This window comes from Coturnix japonica, chromosome 8, assembly GCF_001577835.2.
Source record: "Coturnix japonica isolate 7356 chromosome 8, Coturnix japonica 2.1, whole genome shotgun sequence".
NCBI classification, from domain to species: domain Eukaryota; kingdom Metazoa; phylum Chordata; class Aves; order Galliformes; family Phasianidae; genus Coturnix; species Coturnix japonica.
The window spans coordinates 24,747,587-24,766,501 of record NC_029523.1 but is presented as its reverse complement, the minus strand read 5'-3'; the positions used below and the strand labels follow the sequence as shown (position 1 = coordinate 24,766,501).

General features: G+C 41.8%; 1 protein-coding gene across 17 annotated transcripts in view; it reads left to right on the top strand.

The window, feature by feature from the left end:
* The window catches only part of DOCK7 (dedicator of cytokinesis 7), an 81,582-nt gene that overhangs the window by 40,301 nt on the left and 22,366 nt on the right, over positions 1-18,915 (top strand). For 9 of the 17 annotated variants that reach the window (XR_001556999.2, XM_015870682.2, XM_032446308.1 and 6 more), the window contains exons 15-29: positions 2,698-2,815; positions 3,335-3,405; positions 4,226-4,364; positions 4,560-4,661; positions 5,123-5,209; positions 5,965-6,196; positions 7,332-7,496; positions 7,871-8,040; positions 12,141-12,233; positions 13,430-13,519; positions 14,520-14,615; positions 14,743-14,883; positions 15,050-15,163; positions 15,520-15,690; positions 16,735-16,874. Coding sequence is in view for 16 of the 17 variants with exons in the window: in XM_015870682.2 (XP_015726168.1) it covers positions 2,698-2,815; positions 3,335-3,405; positions 4,226-4,364; positions 4,560-4,661; positions 5,123-5,209; positions 5,965-6,196; positions 7,332-7,496; positions 7,871-8,040; positions 12,141-12,233; positions 13,430-13,519; positions 14,520-14,615; positions 14,743-14,883; positions 15,050-15,163; positions 15,520-15,690; positions 16,735-16,874 (1,929 nt within the window). In the remaining variant the exon portion in view is untranslated. The remainder of the gene's footprint in view (positions 1-2,697; positions 2,816-3,334; positions 3,406-4,225; positions 4,365-4,559; positions 4,662-5,122; positions 5,210-5,964; positions 6,197-7,331; positions 7,497-7,870; positions 8,041-12,140; positions 12,234-13,429; positions 13,520-14,519; positions 14,616-14,742; positions 14,884-15,049; positions 15,164-15,519; positions 15,691-16,734; positions 16,875-18,915) is intronic. The other 8 variants (XM_015870692.2, XM_015870691.2, XM_032446311.1 and 5 more) reach the window with 3 other exon arrangements.

Here is an 18,915-nt window from a genome sequence, read left to right as displayed (position 1 = left end):
TGTAAGGGTTGCATTGAGTCATCATTTCTGCAACATTTTCTCATCGGTTAAAATATCAATGGAAATGTATAAAGAGCTATTAAAAAACCGGAGGATGTGCAGGATCTGAATTGCCCTTATTTTGTGACTGTGTGGGAAATTCTTGGGCATCTTAGCAGGTTAAACTCTGAAAGGTTTGATACTTTTTGCTGTGAATGATAGACTGAGATTCACTGTGCGTGGTAACCCTACTTAGACACTTCAGATCTGAAAAAATAAGATAAAACGTGGGCTTTCAACGTGTTGATGTTTTCAGCAGGAAAAACCATCAGATTACCTAAACTTCCTCTACGCAAGTGGCAAAGTCTTTATCTGGGCCTGACGCTGCTGTGTGATAGGGAGCAAAGTCCAGTCTGTGGCATCTGGCACAGGGATCTGGGGCTGCAAAACTTGAATGGGTTGTAAAATTTTTCTTAAAAATAAATACTTTCTCCAGTTCCACGTCAGGATACTTGGGATGGTTTTGGTATTACAGGATTTCAAAGGAAATATTTTCTGTCTTACCTATTTCTTACTGTCACAAGAAGGTTTTCCTCAGTTCTCATTTATGTTGCTCCCATCATTCCTAAAGTCTTTATTCTTGGCTTAATCTTCAGAAAAATTACACAAGTAACCAAATGGTTGAGGATCAGGAATGTAACCCAGCTCCCTTCATGTCCTGCTGCACAGTAGCTGAGCATGAAATGGGAGCTTGTTTGTTCCTGAGTGCTGCTCAGATGTGACACTGCCCTGCGGAAAGGTTTGCTTTGAGAATGGGAAAGGCAGTCAAAATGCTCTGATGTCAAATGTTACAACATCACGAGTGGCTGCCAAGCACACGCAGCTGTAGAACTTTCCCTGTTAATGCCACTGCCAATAAAATCAGGCAGTAATAAGTGCGCTTGGAAATGCCACCCTCCAGTTCTTAGATGTCTTGACAGTCACAGAGTCCATAAGCAAAGAAGGGCATAGGAAGATACAGAGAAGAAAACCTTCTGGCATGATGAAACTATAAGATTTAGGAGCTCTAGAAACTCTAAGGGTGAATCTTGTCTCTGTTGGCCTAATCAAGAAAAGATGGATTTGATAGTTATGGTCCCAAGGATCTTTGGTGCATCTGGGTGACCCTCTTTAAGTAGGCTTTGCATGATTTTGATAGTAGGAATAAAGCAGAAAAAAGAGCCTCTGGGATCTACCATAAAGGGGAATTTTAATAATGTTTAGACATCTCTTCTAAGAGTTAAGATCAGCTCCTTCTGTTTTTATACATTCAAGAAGAATTTTGGAAAATGAATGTCATGACACTATATAAATATATCAGGGTGTGCCTGGTGCCATTGTTTCCAAGGCCTTTTCCACTTCAGCCATTCATTTTACAGAGCTAAAAGTACTTTTGAGATCTTTTGGAGAAAATAATGTAAGCTTTGCATCTATTTGCATTATAATAAGTGCTCCAGACACAAATCCTTGAGTTTAAAGCTTTTGGCCAAAACTTTTATTGGTAGAAACCTGCAAATAATATCAGGAAGTAGCTGTTACTTGAAAGCATGAGGATTAATGCTGCTTGTATTTTATTAGTGTTTCTTGGCACTGCGGTGTTATTTCCAGATCCCCTTCCATCACAGAGGATGGTGGTTGCACCCCCACTGTCCTGCAGAGTCTACTGAGCTTTGATATTTATGCATACAAATAGTAGGGTGAGATTTACAGTGTAATGAAGAGGGTAACACAGGTGAAACCAAGAAGTCAGCTGAAGCTCTGGCTGGGATGCAGTGTCAGGTCTGATGTCTGCTTACAGCTTTCCACCACCTTCTTTCTAGAGTGACATCAGTTTGCTGTAATGTTTTCTATGCTCCCAAGCCAAAGCATAAGAGGTGATAGGAGAACTGCAGGCTTGATTCAGGCTCAGTTCTGCTATTCGTAAATCAGTCTCAAGCTTAAGAAGCGCCTTTAATATAGGGATCCTGCAGCCAGGCTTCCCAAATACATTAAATCCTTCTCTTAGAGCACTAATAATACTTAATAAAAGTTTTATGAGCAATGTACATTTTAGAGTAAATTTTCATATCCATTTTCATTTGAAAAAGAACGGTAAGGAGCAAATGTATTCATGCCCGAACAAAGTAATTTAGTAGAGTCACAAAAATGGCAAAGGCCCTCTCTGAAATAGTAGGAGAGCATTGATTAGGCAAAGCAGCAACGGCAATGGGATTCAAAAGATTAATTCAGCATGAAGGACTTGAAAAGGAAGACATTTCCCATGTGCCAGCTAAGCGTATTTCTCTGCCTGGAAGGGTGGAAAGGAGTCTGTCTCCATAATGCAGCCCCTCAGAGCCTTCTGGAGCTGTGCATCCAGCCTGCTCTGTACAGATGCTGACCTCAGAGAGGTACCTTCTGAGGCTCTTAGAGCACTCCTTAGGACCAGTGTTAGCTGGTGTCAGTGCAGATGTGAATACTCATGAGTATCAGAGAGCAAATGGAATTAGAAACATTAGAATAAAATTGGATGGGACCCTCTGCAGCCTGCTAGATTGTGTTTAAGGTCCAACTTGTGCTATTCTATGGTGATTAATCTGATCACCCCCACTTTGAGTGTTTTCTTTGGGGTTTTGAAGTAATAGCATTAATAACAGTGTGGACCCCATCATTCTCACACAGAAATGCTTTTGTGTTTTGCAGGAATCTTCTTTATGTCTATCCTCAGAGCCTTAACTTTGCCAACCGCCAAGGATCTGCCAGGAACATCACTGTGAAAGTCCAGTTCATGTATGGAGAGGACCCAAGCAATGCTATGCCGGTGAGGGGAGTGCTTGGTGCTCAGCGTGAATGCTTCATGCCAACAAGGCAGGATACACATTGCAACCACAAAATCCCTGTGTTAAAGCAAACTCAATGGAATACACTTCCAATAAATTGCAGAAAGTGTAGAGTCGTAGTGTAGAACCAAGGGGATGTTTATGTTGGGTATGCAAAGCAGCAATATAGCACTTGGTTTTTTGACCTTGTGTGTTTGTAGTGGGACTTCTGAATTCCCGATCTTCCTGATCTTTATTGGCTCTGGGATCTTTATATGGGATGGTTACGTGCATCATCAATTCCTTAGCTCTGTCTGTGTGCATGTGTGATCAGGACTATTAAAATTATAAATCTTCAGTGACTGGCTGGAATGTTGCATCAAAGCAAACAAGTGTGTAACAAGTTGGTGTAGCTGTACGCAGCTGCATGGGATAGAGCTGTGAATGGGATTATGGAACAGGCTCTTGGCACATTTCTGTAGGGAATTTCTGCTGATTTTTTTTTTTTTTCTTTTTTACAGGTCATCTTTGGCAAATCTAGCTGTCCTGAGTTTTCCAAAGAAGCATACACAGCTGTAGTATATCACAACAGGTAAAATACAGGGCATTTTGTAAATGGAGATGGGTTCCTAAGGATAGTATGGTTCTATCCAAAAGAATGTTTACCAGTGAAACAGCAGTGAGGCTCACCAGTGAATCTGTCTCATTGATATTTTTTTTATCAAAGACTGTCTGCATAGCACTTACATCACCTGACACTGTAGGTAATGTGGTAATTAGCGTGATACAGTGACTAGGAGCTTCAGTCTTTCTTTGCTCTGATACCTGTCAGGAGCATTGTGTCAGGCTGTCCTGAGCATTTAACCCTGCTTAGCAGATGCTCTAAGTATAAGCTTCAAGTTAGACATGAAAATGTATGTTATAAGACTCGTTAGTAAATACTTTGTTATTGTGTTGAATAATTAGGTACTTAGAGCTTTCTAGGATGTAGTTTCAGATTAGAAATACTTGGTCTTGAAAATAATGTCAGAGCAGCTCAGGTGAGGAGCACTGAATCTGACCTTAACATCCTGCCTGCCTTTGTGGCAGTTCTGTGGAGGGTCTTGTCCTTCAGGTTGAGTATTGTGGCATCGGGGAAGAGTTGGTTTTCTCATGGGGAGAGATGCAATTCAGAATGCCTGTGTGAGGAGGGGGCTGCACTGCAGCCCACCAGGATGCTGCCTATATTTTTTTGTAGACTGGAAATACACAATGGAAGTTTTTCCATTCCCTGATGATTAGAAGGCAAATCTTTAAATTCCTCAGAGTATTCTTATAACTCCAGATAGTTTAACTCAAAAGATCTGCAGCACGAGATAGTAAACCACACTGCTTGTATTGATGACTAAGCAGAAGGTCTGGTTTCTGCACAGGTCACCTGATTTTCATGAGGAAATCAAAATTAAGCTTCCAGCCACTTTAACCGATCACCACCATCTGCTTTTTACTTTCTACCACGTCAGCTGCCAACAAAAACAAAACACTCCCCTGGAGACTCCAGTTGGATACACCGTGAGTGTCTTTCAGTCTGTTTTTCAGCACAGGATAATATTCATGTTCATTGATGCTGCATTTATTTGCAGTTTTTATAGCCATCACTGTCAGTGTATACCACTGTAGAGTTTGAGACACTCAAGCTTGTAGATTTCAGTAAAGCCTTAAGAAGTTTTGTGTTTTCGTTTTTTCTTCTTGTTCAATTACTTAAAGTGGATTCCGATGCTTCAAAATGGACGGTTAAAGACTGGTCAGTTCTGTCTCCCTGTTTCATTGGAAAAACCACCACAGGCGTATTCAGTGCTTTCTCCAGAGGTGAGTAGTTTCTCACACTGAAAATCAGCAGTGAGGGAGTGTATGTGCACTTACATGCTTGTGTGTGCATGCATGTTTATTTCCTAAATGCTAAGTATAGTAGTGTGTGTGTTTGTGCATAGAATGGCCTGGGTTGAAAAAAACCACATTGCTCATCCAGTTTCAACCCCCTGCTGTGTGCAGGGTCACCAACCAGCAGCCCAGGCTGCCCAGAGCCACATCCAGCCTGGCCTTGAATGCCTGCAGGGATGGGGCATCCACAGCCTCCTTGGGCAACCTGTTCTAGTGCGTCACCACCCTCTGGGTGGAAAAATTCCTCCTAAGATCCAACCTAAACCTCCCCTGGCTCAGTTTAAAACAATGTGTATGATCTGACAGTAAAATGAAATGTCAGTTGTAATGAGAAGCGCTGTGGCTTTTCTTTCTGTCACATCTCCGTTCATCCTTCTGCTCACCTGCAGGTTCCGCTTCCTGGAATGAAGTGGGTGGATAATCACAAAGGAGTTTTCAATGTAGAAGTTGTTGCTGTATCATCCCTCCACACTCAGGTGAACGTTAAGATCTGTCGTTTTAACAAAAAGATCTTGATAATCATTTGGCAGTTGAAACACTGTTAAAGTTGATACAGTGAAGAGCACAATAATTACTTGTAGTGAAATTACAATCTCGTTTTCAGTTCTGAGCCAGCAGACCTGTTATTCCACGCTCTGCTGTGAGTATATTTGAGAAGTTCTGCTTAAAAACATGAATAGTTTGGCCTTTATTCACAGGGGTTGAATGGCCAACAATGTTTTCTGACCTTTGACTGTTGTTTTCAATACAACAGATCTAACATGCTATCCAGGTGTATGATGTTTTCTTGTTTATCCTTTTCCTCTCTGTCGCTTTTGTATCCCTCTGTCTCTTTTGTCTTCGATCCACCATGAGAGATGGCAACCGTTTTGACTCATCATTTCAACTTCTAGTTTATTAATTCCTCATGTGTCTTCTTTGATGGCTTTTTGCTGTATTTTGTTTGTGCTGTCAGTAGTACAGTGACTTCAGTGCATTTCTGTCTGTCCTTCTAAAGAGCTCATTCTGTGGGTTCTCTAGTTTTGCCTGAGCACTTTCTAAACTGTCTGATTTAAGCTGAGTTAGACATATGTGCAGAGCTCTCACAAGCATTGAGTTTCTGCTGATTTTGTGAAATCAAATGGTCAGATAGAAGAGGAGAAAGAGAGAATCCATCCATGAGGACAAGTCCGCAGAGGGCAGTGTTCATCTGGGAGCTTCTTGCTGATTATTGTTCTGTGCTTATGTGTAGGACCCTTATCTTGACAAGTTCTTTGCACTTGTCCATGCTCTGGATGAGCACATGTTCCCTGTGCGAATAGGAGACATGAGAATTATGGAAAACAACTTGGAAAATGAACTGAAGAGCAGCATTTCAGCTTTAAATTCCTCTCAACTGGAGCCGGTAGTGCGATTTCTTCATCTCCTGCTTGACAAACTGATTCTTCTGGTAGTAAGACCTCCTGTCATTGCAGGCCAAATAGGTATTCTATTTAAGTTTTATAGAGAATTAAATGGCTGAGAATTTGACACTTCCAATGTTATCATATTTATGTAGAAATAAATAAGTCAATTTTTATCCTTTATTTTGTTGCCACTAAAATACCACGTATCTTCAAAATAAAACATTCTGGCATCCAGACCAGTGATGATATACACAGGAGCAACATTTAATACAAGGGTTTTCAAAAATGGGTGTTAGTTTTGTGTCCAAGTTGAGACACCAGAAAGGAGCCCGACTTTCTGAGTTGGATGCCCAGTGCTTTCTTAGCATCAGAGCCTGTTAAGCTTCACTAGTCACCTTGGAGAACCTTGAAGTAGGTAAATTAAGAAGACATAGATGCTGTAGTTCCTGTAGCTGTTCTAGGTCTGGTTTTGTCAGCATGAATAATCCCCTTCTTTTTCTCCCTGCTATGGGCTTTGCCTAAATGGCATAACTGAGCATTTAATTAAACTTCTCAGGAAGGAAGCCTGCAGTTCAGACACTGGTGAGGAAGTTGCTGGTCTGTTTTCTGAACACACCAGTATACAGGGAGGTGCTGATCACAGAGAGAAAAGGAAGATGTACTGGCACGGGGGACTTTGTAAACCAACTTACATTAGATTTACAGTTTCCAGCTGCAGTCTGCTTCATCCCTAATTTGTTTAAAAAATCTAACCAGGTCCATGTGTGGATTTCTATGCTCAGTTTTTAGAACAAAATGTTATTTGAGAACAGAACGGAATTGCTCTTTTCCACTTTGTATTTTGACTGATACTTAAATGGAGCCAAGAGTTAACTGAGAAGTATATGACAAATAACCAGAGGGCATCGGGTAACTCAGGATATTGTTACCCTTGATGACTGGGGGCCAGAGTTGGGCTGATTGCAGAAACCAAACCTGAATTCATCAAGTGTTATTAAAATGAATGGAAAGGTATCAGTGCGACACCTGCCTTCTGGTCAAGTTGTTCATTAGACCTACTTCAAATACCAGCTTCAGTTTTTCTTGAGAAATGCTTGCTGTACTCTGACAAGCTTCACCATTTACCCTTGAGATGGTGGATGAAATGCATATTCAGCATTTGTTTGTGGAGATTGCTGAAATCTAAAACAACTTGTTTTTTTTCCCACTTCAGTTAACCTGGGCCAAGCATCTTTTGAAGCAATGGCTTCAATCATAAACAGACTTCACAAGAACTTGGATGGAAACCAGGACCAGCACGGCAGAAACAGCCTTCTTGCTTCCTATATTTATTATGTTTTTCGCCTACCAAATACCTATCCCAACTCACCATCACCAGGTAGCTCTTTTTTCTCTTTATTTCAAGTCATAGTTTGTTAAAAGCAAGCAGGAAGCGTTTCCTGGCAGATGCTCTGAGCTCCAATTGTGTGACTGGTTCCCTGCCAAGTCCTGTTACTAACTTTCTCTACGATGCAGAGTTGCCATTTAGATGATGAGTTTAATTACAGTTAGCCATGTCAGGGATTTAACTATTCAGTGGTATTAAAGTGCCATTGCTGAAAGACCATGAGGTGAAATTATGACAAAATACTGTTATGTTTAGTTTGTTTCGTGACAAATAGATGGATGTTGTATCCTATGGCCTATCCTGCTTCCCAGACTCCTTCATTGGTATTTTAGGACTTTTAGGATGTTCTTTGTATCGCACCGTAGGTCCCGGTGGCTTAGGGGGATCAGTGCATTATGCCACCATGGCTCGATCTGCTGTCCGACCTGCAAGCCTTAACCTGAACCGCTCACGGAGCCTCAGCAACAGCAACCCAGATATATCTGGGACCCCCACCTCACCTGATGATGAAGTTCGCTCGATCATTGGCAGTAAGGTACAAATGCACAGCTGAGGGTCTCGGGGGCGTCGTTGTCTTTTATTTCATATCTAAAGTAATAATGGGGAAGTTCTTGTGTTTTATTTCCTACCAAAAGTTGTCCTCACTAGCAGCCCCATCTCAGGCTTATTCTAGTGGTTACAGATAGCATACCTGATACTCCTGAAATTGCTCCTTCTGTCTCTGACTTATTAGAGACCATCCTGCCAGTGTTACTTCCACAGGTAATGTGGCTGGGGCTAGAGTCCTTCTGGACATGCCTCCCCAAGACCAGTAAGACAAGGACAGCTTTACTACCTCGCTTCTACATGGCCAGCAGCTGTATCCTCTGACTAGCTGTTATGTCTCCCCAAACCTTGCATCCCCTACTTTGCCACCCTTTGATCCCAGTCTTACCTCCGAAATGAAAACTTTCTCTTCTCCTCTGTGTTCAGCACTAACAGCTGCTCAAATGCTCTCTGTGTTACTTATGTCCAAAGCAAGTACATTCAGCGGACATATCCTATGGCCAGAAAGATTTCATTTGGTTAGGAACTGAGCTGCAGTCTAGCTGCAGTATGAATTTATGTTGTATTCACTTGGCATGCACAGTGACTCCTCACTGTTATTGCAGGGAGACGTTATTGTGGCCTTCCAGTACTTAAGGGGAGAGTATAAACAGTAGGAGTAGCAGCTGTATATGAGGGTGGGCAGCGATAGGACAAGGGGGAATGGTTTTAAACTGAGCCGGGGAGGTTTAGGTTGGATCTTAGAAGGAAGTTTTTCACCCAGAGGGTGGTGACGCACTGTTCACAGGTTGCCCAAGGAGGCTGTGGATGCCCCATCCCTGCAGGCATTCAAGGCCAGGCTGGATGTGGCTCTGGGCAGCCTGGGCTGCTGGTTGGCGAGCCTGCACACAGCAGCGAGGTTGAAACTACATGATCATTGTGGTCCTTTTCAACCCAGGCCATTCTATGATTCTATTATGATTTGATGACCATTATTACTTGCTAAAAGAGGCTTTCTAATGAGTAGGGGCAGATTAGTGCAAAGCATCTGATGTGTTCTTACTTCAGCCCTTAGGAACTGTGGGTATATACATTTTTTTTGACTAGATTTGTCCTTCTTAACATCAGTGATGTTGTCTGTTTTGGGAGCATGGTTGTTAGGGCTTTCTGTGTAATCAATATAGAGGAAAAAAGCTTCTCAGCAGATTATGCCACACGAGGTATGAATCGCCTTCATGTCCCCCTCTTGAGAGTATGTAGAGCTGCTGCTAATACTTTGTACCTAAAATAGGTGACATGAGCCAGGACAAACCTTCTGCATTGGTAGTTGTGTTACCTGAGAGGAGTGCCTTCGTTCATTTTGGATTCTTTTTTAATGTTTAAACTGTGACAACTTCCACCAAGATGAGACACTTTCCCACCTGTGTCCCTTCCAGCACAGGTGAGCTCCTGAGCCTTCCTGAGAGCTGTTATTTTTGATCCTCCTGGCAAAATAGCAGCCATCAGCCCAACTGGGCAAGCTTGACACAGTCCTGGCCTTAATAATGAAGACATAGTTTGGGAAGGAGGTTAGCACATTTTAAATTAATAGTGACTTGCTTTTCTGTCCAAATAAGGTGCTGAAGTAACATGTGTAGGCAAATAGTTATTTGTTTCATCAGCGTCTGGACTTCAGAGTCTTAAAATCTTAGAGTCTTAAAAAGACCACCTCAGTATCTTGCTGATTAATCAACCGTGGCCTTTTGTGTAATGCCATAGGCAGTAATGTGCACATGGAATTTACACAGGGCATGAGAAGCTTAACATGTGCTGGCATAGTGAATAATGTTTCAGTACAAAATGAAGAGAAATTTTGTTCTAGAGGTACTCCAGCCTTTAAATATGCAAATATGACCATAGTAACTAATGGGAGTGTTTTTTTTTCAGGTTAGTCAGGTAGTATGAGAAATTAAGCTTGGTCTGACTAAACAGAACAGTGATTTAACATAACATAAATTCCTATTCTGCTTCTCCGAGCAAAGATTAAAGCACATACAGAATCACAGAATCACACCCAAATAAGGAGCTTACACTTCATGTTGAATCTATCTGGGAGTCTTTCTGCTTTTAAAAAGAGCAAACAATATTTGGTGGAACTCTTTAGAGCCCAATCTTGTGTTATTTCTTATTGTAACGTGTTTGATAGTTGTGGTAAAGTTGCTTTAGGCCTTAACTTACTTCAACATTGTGCTTAATTCTGAGTGTTCAAGCAGTCATCCCCTTTACAGGATTTGGAAGATTTCTGTGGTTCTGTATAATAGAGGAGGGTTTGGTCTTGTTGCTTATTTTGCCTTCATTTATGAACTGAAGCCATGTAAATTTTATTCCCTGCTAAAGAGGATTTATTAACTGTCTGAAAAGAGTGTGATGAGATTTTTACGCTTAGGGTGTTCCTGAAATGCTGGGGATGTGCTGGGAGGAAACAGAACATACCGACTGTTGTGGCTCCGATGGTGGATGTTATGTGCCCAGCTGGAGGTTGAACCCCAGAAACAGGACAGGATTTGACAAGAGTTTTGTGCACTTGGAAGTGATGTACCAGGCCAGAGAAGCTCTTTACTGTTATATTCCTGAGAAGGATGAAATGAAGGAATCTCTTCACATTTTCACAACATCTGCTTCTGTGAATGTTGGTTCTGAGGCTGGACATTTGCAGAGGGCTGTGACTAGAAAACATAGGAATGGAAAAGGGAATGAGATAAAGGCGTTTTCAGAATTAGACCTGGCTTTACAAAAGGTGAACTTAGTTCACCTAGATTGATATGAGCTCATTGTGAGCAAAGTAAAACATATTTGTGGATCTGTGCAGGATGGAGAGGTTTGATTTTTTTTTTTTTTTTTCCAAAAAGTACTTGAGATTACAACACTCATTCTGTCTCTTCAGTATATTTTTATTGGGCAACTTTAGCAAATTTACAGCATGGCTGTACTTAGCATAGAGGATAGCTCAGTGTGTTAATGATTTGAATCCCAGGCTCAGTCCTTGGGTAGATTGGTCTTCACGAGAGGAACAGACTTTTAGGCGTGATGGACTTTGCGGTTGATAATCTTTGTGTTGAAATAGTCTGCACCTTTGCCTCACATATTGGGAAAAAGCTCTAGGCTGGCACGGAAGCTGGGATAAAAGCTCTCTCGGGTGAGGGTCAGAAATGATGTGTGACATTTATAGGGAGTGACTGTGGCATTGCACAACTGCCTCCATTAGAGCTGGATCCTGAGACCCATCAATGTCCACTGCATCCCACTGAGTGTTCCTGCCTTGGGAACAGCCTGGATGACAAACATGAATTTAATTTTTTCATTTTCTTCATTCTGAGTTTCTTGAGAGAAGAAAAGAGTGGAAGGAGAGGAAGGATCCACAGTAATTCTGCATGTATGATCCACTGTGAGAGTAAAAATTGAACTACAAATGAGATAAAGCTTTTAAAAAAGCAAGATAATTCTTTATCTTAAGCTCATTATCTAAGATAATGTTTTCTTTGGCAGAGCAGGTTGGTTCCAGGAAAGGTATGTCCTCTTTCCTCTGTTTGCCACAGTGCCCAGAGCAGATGGCCAAAAGTCCACGTGAAAGCTTTTCCACAGGGCTGCTCCACCAATGGTCCATGAAAACCTGTGAGAGCTGACACTTGGATCTCTTGGACTTTCCACAGCATTCCATAGGAGCTTGTAGGCTGTGGGCTAGCAAGTAGTCTACCTTAAGAAAAAGATCTGAGAAAAAAATGAGAGCATCCTTTGTTTTTCACATCCAAGCACCCATTTTCTTCTGTCACGTAGTAAATCTGGGCTGGCTCCATCTATTGAAGTGCTGGATTTCAACTGGTGGAAGTGGGGTTTTTCAGAAGGAGGATAGTATTTGAATGTCAAGCATTACAGATAGGACAGGTTGGACTGGAGTATTAATGTGGTGTACATGTGTGATGAGTTACAAAAGTAAGCCTCTCAACAAATACAGCGTTTGTGTTTGCAGTGCAGCTGGTTTGATTGCTTTTAAGGACTAAGATTTGACTATTGTATGGCATGCAACATGTAATATTTCTTTCCTTTCCCAACTGCTTTCTATTACATGCCCAGGGTTTAGACCGCTCCAATTCCTGGGTAAACACTGGTGGTCCAAAAGCAGCCCCATGGGGATCCAACCCCAGCCCAAGTGCAGAATCAACACAGGTGGTGTCTTCGGTAGAGGTTTTTCTGGCTTTGTTTTCTCTGATGTTTCCCTGTAGAATATCTCCAGTGCATACTCTGATTTTGGTGGTTTGCTTCTTTATTTACTTATTTATTTAATTGTTCTTTGAAAACTTTTGAGTTTCGTTTTATAAATCAGCATCTTCTCCCCCACCACCTCACTGCACTGCATGAAAAACCCCAAAGCGCGTGAACGTGTCCCCTTCTTTCATTTCAGTGGTTGCTGGTCTGTGAAATGTAAATGCTGTGACTGCTTCTCCTTTCTTTTTTTTTTCTCCCTTTCTCTCTAACACTGGTTTCAGCTTCAGGTGGAGCACATTGTTAAATGGGAACATCAATCACAGCCTCATAGTTTTGTCCATGTTTGCCATTTCTTTTGATGTGAACCATTTTGCCATTTTCATCAAGCATTTAGCATTCATAGTCAAGTAATCCTCCATGACTGTTTGAGTGGAATATTATTAAACTAAAATTGATACACATGTAAAATTCTCTCTTGAAACGTGTAAATTTAAGTGCTGGAACCAGTGACTCGCTGGGTCCAATTGTATCTGTTCCATGTTGCAAAGTATGAAAACTTTATGGCAGCTTTGGTCAGAAAGACTTAAGTTCTTTAGCCCCCATTGCCTGCTGCTTTCCACTGCATGGTTGCCTTGAACATACCTCTCAACTGTACTTCCTTTCAAGTTTACCACTCTTCCAGAGTATCCAGTCACTTCTACTCCTGACAATTATTACCAGCAGAAATGACTGCAGTGATTTTCTCATTCTCTGTGCCAGTAGCAGTGTTGCTGTGGGGTACATCCCCACGTACGTGGTCTGGTAGAGTGAGAGGTATGGCACTGAAATTACAAGTATTACTTCCTTGACATATGCATGTTGATAAAACAGAATGATGAAAAAGGTTTCATGCTTTGCAGCACTAGATGTCTTTGTGCATAAGAACATGCAGTTATTTAAATAGCTTATGTGTCTTAAAACAGTAAAAAGTGCTGTCATGTTGCTTAAAGCAGATCTGTAAATGAGTAAGACTTTGAGAATGCATAAGAAGGTGTAAAGGCAGTAAAAGCCTACAGTTGGAACAGTGTTTTTGTAAACGTACGTTGTCCTTGAGCTGCAAAACCCATCCACAGCAAACTTTAATGTCCTGTCATCATTCATTCATCTCCACTCCGTAGGCTACGGATCGAAGTTGTAATCGTATGTCTTCGCACACTGAGACGTCAAGTTTCTTACAAACATTAACAGGACGGTTACCAACTAAAAAGGTAGATTTCAGTGAAGAAAATTGATGTTGTGGGGCAGGGAGGTCAAGTCATTCTGAAAACGTCTGTTTTATCTATAGCCCAATTCTTTCTGAGGTCATTAGGAACTGCTGTTGCTTAACACCTCTGAACATCCAGGCTGTGGTGAATATGAAGTATTCTGACAGAGTTGAATTGGGAGGAAGAAGATCAGGCGTAGCTTGTCTGATTTAATGTCTATATTGTTTGGAGCCAGAGTATCTATGGCTTTAAAATAAATCACGAATAGCAGTGACTAGACATGTAAATGACACAGCCTTGTGTGCAGTATTACAGTGTGTTAGATGGTCATCACTACAGATGTGTTCAGAACTCAGTTACATAGGTGTTAATCCAGAGTGACTCCAGAAAGTGGAAGGGAGTTGCTTTGGAAGCGCATTCCCTTTAAGGAGATGAGATCCTACTGAACAACAGCAGAAAGGCAAAATACCTGACTTTGGTATGATGGAAATGTGGTCACTGACAGCGTTCAGCCTGTGGATTGGTACTCCCAAGAATAGAAATCTAAAACTGATTCTTAGCCCCATGTTTCTTTCTTACTGTTTTAAGTCCTTTCTCACAGTAAATGTACATCTTTGTACAAATTGCTTTATATGTCCACTTTTTACTCCTTTTTTCCTGCAAAAATCAGACCAGGCAGAAAGGTAGACTTTTAAAATAAATTAATATGAGCACCAAATCTTTTTTTCTTTTGGGTGGGTGGAAAATCCTTTTGACACCTGAAATTCAATTGTGGAGCGAGATGCTTTGGAACGTTTCTCACTTTCCATGTCATGACATCATCCTTCATCGTTAGTTGGGGATTTCTTTAAGGGACCACCACTGCTGTCATGTTCCCAGTTCTTATTTTGCTTCATCTCATTGTTTGCCATACTTTCCATGGACCGTGCTCCCATTTCTCATGCAGACTGTTTTGTGAGCTGCTGCTGAAGCTTGGACTAACTCTGGATTTGCCTCTGTGTAGCTTTTTCACGAAGAGCTGGCCTTACAGTGGGTCGTGTGCAGTGGGAGCGTGCGGGAGGCAGCCCTGCAGCAGGCCTGGTTCTTCTTCGAGCTGATGGTGAGCAAACTGGAAGCACTTTGCTTATTGCCTTAACATTCATCATTTAAAACACAAACAGTGACAATCGAGTCCCCATCCTGCTTCATTTTCACAAGTGACTCCACTGTAATTTATATTCCTGTAGGTGAAGAGCATGGTGCATCATTTGTATTTTGCTGACAAACTGGATGCTTCGAGAAAGAATCGTTTTCCTGAGCGTTTCATGGATGATGTAAATGCTTTGGTCAGCACAATTGCTGGTGATATAGTCTCTCGGTTTCAGAAGGTAATGACAAACAAAGTGAGCTCAGGCCAGAGCTCAGGCACCAGAGCCTACTGTGTGTTGTTTGCTGGTGCCTGGACCAGGAGCTGTCATTTGAATACGTTGTATTGCTCTATCACTGCTCAGTGTGTTCTTTGTCATTTTCCATTTTTCTCTTCCTTCTCTCCAGGATACAGAAATGGTTGAAAGGCTCAACACCAGTCTTGCATTTTTCCTCAATGATCTATTGTCTGTCATGGACAGAGGATTTGTTTTTGGTCTTATTAAGACCTGCTACAAACAGGTGAATGCAGATAAATGTTACGACTTAGCTGTGATCCATGGCATAACCTGTTACTATTCTCTTAGACAGACAGTGAAGTATAACCATTTCTGAATTTGCTTGTAAAAATAGGACTGTTATATTTATCTTGTACTGCTGCGTGTGCTGTTATTGGCTGGGAGGTGTGTGTCTCCTGCACATCAGGAGTTTAATCTGTAGCTCAGAGAAATGATGTGAATGGGGTCGTGTATTGATATCGAGTTGTTTAATTCTTGCTTCGGAAGCAGTTTTGGGAGCAGTAGTGGGACAGGAGAGACAGTGCTGCATTTGTAATCTGCTTTGGTGCTAACTGCAGTCTTACGGGTTAAACTTGCCAGGTGTCTTCAAAGCTGTATTCCTTGACAAACCCAAGTAACCTGGTATCTTTGAGGCTGGACTTCCTTCGCATCATTTGCAGCCATGAACACTACGTCACCTTGAATTTACCCTGCAGCTTGCTCACACCGCCTGCATCTCCATCGCCGTCTGTGTCTTCAGCAACCTCCCAGGTAGCCTGAAACAAGGACCCTATGTGGGAATTCAAGCTGAGCTTTGTTCTGAGGTTTAAATCACAAGAGGCAGATGTATAATCCGTGTTTTCAGTCTCTGCTTGCTAGTATTTGTTGGAAGTGTTTATTAACTTCATTCAAGTAAGAGCAGATGAACAGCTGGAAAGCACACAGTGACAGCTCTCACTTGAAAGGCCCAGAGGGCCCCTTTGCCACTGATGTGCTGGAGAAAGGCTGCAGTAGATGGATGTGAGCTATAGGGACAGGCTCTGGGAACCATGCAAGGGTTGCAGGCAGTTTGGCTGATGATGTGGCTTTGGCTACAGCAGTTTTGGTTTTACTTCTTCCTGCAACATCTTGAACCTGGAAGCATCTTTCACATTCAGACTTTGACTTCAGAGGGAAGTGTAACATTTTTCCTTCTTTGTAGGTTTTCACTTGTTTTGATATCTTATTATTGAACAAAAAAAAAAAAAAAAGCCCATATCTGTATCCCTATGGTGTCCACACATCCTTTTATCCCCAGGCACCTATTCCCTGTCCATGTTATGCATGAGCGTAAATGAGCCATTACAAAAGGCTTTGTGCAGTGTTACCCTTTTCTTACAAAACAGAGGACTTCCCAGCCTGCTCAGAAGAAGTAATTTAAAGTAAAAAGTGTTTCGTTCAGGTGGATTAATTAGTGGAAAAATCAATTAAACTTAATTAAATTAAGGCTTTCTTAAGCCTGAGGAAGGGCATCCATACCTGAGAGAACAGTTTTAACCTATCCATTTTTAAGGGTTATTTAGCTTAACTTCACTAAGGCTGTATTGGGAAGGCAATGATGACAAACAGAATTAAGAGAAGAATTAGAGAGCTTGGGTATATCGTACGTAGGTGTGACTCGGTCCAAACACAGGGTGAAAAAATAGTTTGCCTGGGATTGTGTTTAATTCTGAGAACTGCTTTTGTTGTGTTTCATAGGCTTTGAGTCTCTGTGTTCCAAGGATCCTTTTGATGCAGCTGCTGAAACTTGGTTGTTTGGTTTTGCTTTTTTTTCAGAGTTCTGGGTTCTCCACAAATGTCCAAGACCAGAAGATTGCAAATATGTTTGAATTGTCTGTGCCTTTCCGACAGCAGCATTACTTGGCTGGGCTTGTGTTAACTGAACTGGCTGTCATTTTAGATCCCGATGCAGAAGGGTAAATCTTTACAGTTATTTTTTCCCACGTGAGTTTTCTGTAGTTCCCAGTAAATGGTGGATAGCAAGTTCTGGCCTGGCCAGAATTATGTTATATTTGTGAGCTGAGAGGGTAAGGGACCTGTTCTTTAATGCTGGGAATCCTCTTCTTTTTCCCTGCCCTTCTGTCTCTCAGTTCCTTAGCACTGGCACCGTGAACATGATTTCAATCGTATTTTTCCAGCTGGTGTGGGAAAGAGATTCAGTCTGGAGCCCCCAGCTCCACAGGGGCAGCACTGGAGCTCCAGCAGGAAAACTGCTTTTGTCAGCTGCAACAAAAGAAATAATTCTGTGTTTAAGAAGTCTCTGTTGCTGGTGCTTTTAAATGTTATGATGCATTTTGCCCGTGGTCCTCTGCTCTGTATCAACATAAATTATTCATCAGTGAGACCCCTGTGGGTTACATAAATAGACAAATAGAGTCAAGTGTGCAGAGTTGGTCACTGACTTGCCTGGCATTTGGAGCAAATGATTTTGTGAAGTGGGAGTGTAGCCTGTAGTCCTGACATCCAGTCTGTTACTCGTGTTATTTAGGGTTGTTTTCTGCCTTACTCCCTTCAAATGGATTTCAATAGAAATTATTGATTGCTTCTGCAGTCCTAAGTTCTCTCGCAGGCATTTTCTCAAGGTGGACCCAGAAATATCAGCAGAATCAACAAATACTGATGATTCATGGGTAATTCTGCCCCTTTACCAAGAGGTCTCAGGAGTTAAACATTAATTCTGTTTCTTGTTGGAGAAGAAAGTGATGCCATAAATGAGTGTGTTGCGTATATGTGCATAACACAACACTTTTTTGTTCTGAAGTGGAAAAAGCAGCAAATCTTTACCAATTCACACACTGCAGAAATCCTATTTGTAGCATAGGAACATCCTACTCTCTGGTTAGAAATCAGGTCCTGTCTCTGATCTCGTTTGCTCTTATTTTCACAACCTTTCTTTTCTCACATACCTGCTTTTTGAGCTCTGTCACCTTGATGTTCTCAGCCCCTTAAGCTTGGACTTGGGTGCTGATCTTTGTCCAGCTGCACAGAGGAGCTGTCAGAATGATTTTGCTTATTTCTACTAGAGAGACAGCTCCTGTCTGGGGCTCTCTGCAGACAGCAAAAGCCCACTGATACCAGTTCAGTTCTGGAAATCCCTTTTAATCGTAGGCTCCTAGATTTTGGTGAACGTGTGTATCAATAATGCATTTATTTGTTACAGTTTTTCCAGAATGACTTGTGGTTTGCAACTTACTGGCTCTTCCACTGAAAAGGAAAGACTGCAGTGCTGTGTTGCCTAGAGGCAATGGTTTGGTTACATCCCTCTGTGTTAGGTGCTGTACAATAATACATGTCACAGTCCTCCTCCAGAGCACCTGTAGTCTAAAAGAGGGGACAGCACGTGGATTAAACAAGCTAGTGAGTCAGCCCAGGCAAACAGACCTTGAACACATTTTCTTGGCTGACAGCACTGCGATGTCTTGATTATTCAGTGATTATAACAATTACTGCTCATTTCAGTGTCTGCATAGACTGTGTTGACTGATGTTACAGGACAGATATGAGAGAATCAGATTTGACCCTGGATATTCACCAGCAAAAGTCAGTTTTGCAGAGGCGTGTGCTGTTGACACAGATCCAAGGCTGAGATGTCAGAGGGGCCAGTGCAGGGCAGCAGGATCACTTTGATGCATTATCAGGCAGAAAGATAAGCAGGTCACATTTCCTCCTCCATACGGATTGATCCTGTACCCCTTTTGTTCAGGAAAAGGGAAAAAGAGACTCATGTAGCTCTAGGTTTTAATTACACTGCGTTGTTTGAATGTGCTTTCCCTGCGCTTAGTTCCATTGCCTGCAGGACAGCTTGTTTCCAGCTATTCAAGTGCTGCCCAGATGCCACTCCTTCAAAATAATACAGAGCTTTTTCTTTGAAGGTTGTGCTGACAGTTATTTAAATAAGCATTTCCTTCCCAGCTGTTGAGGATCTCATTGATAATGACAAGGCAGGTGTAGGATTTA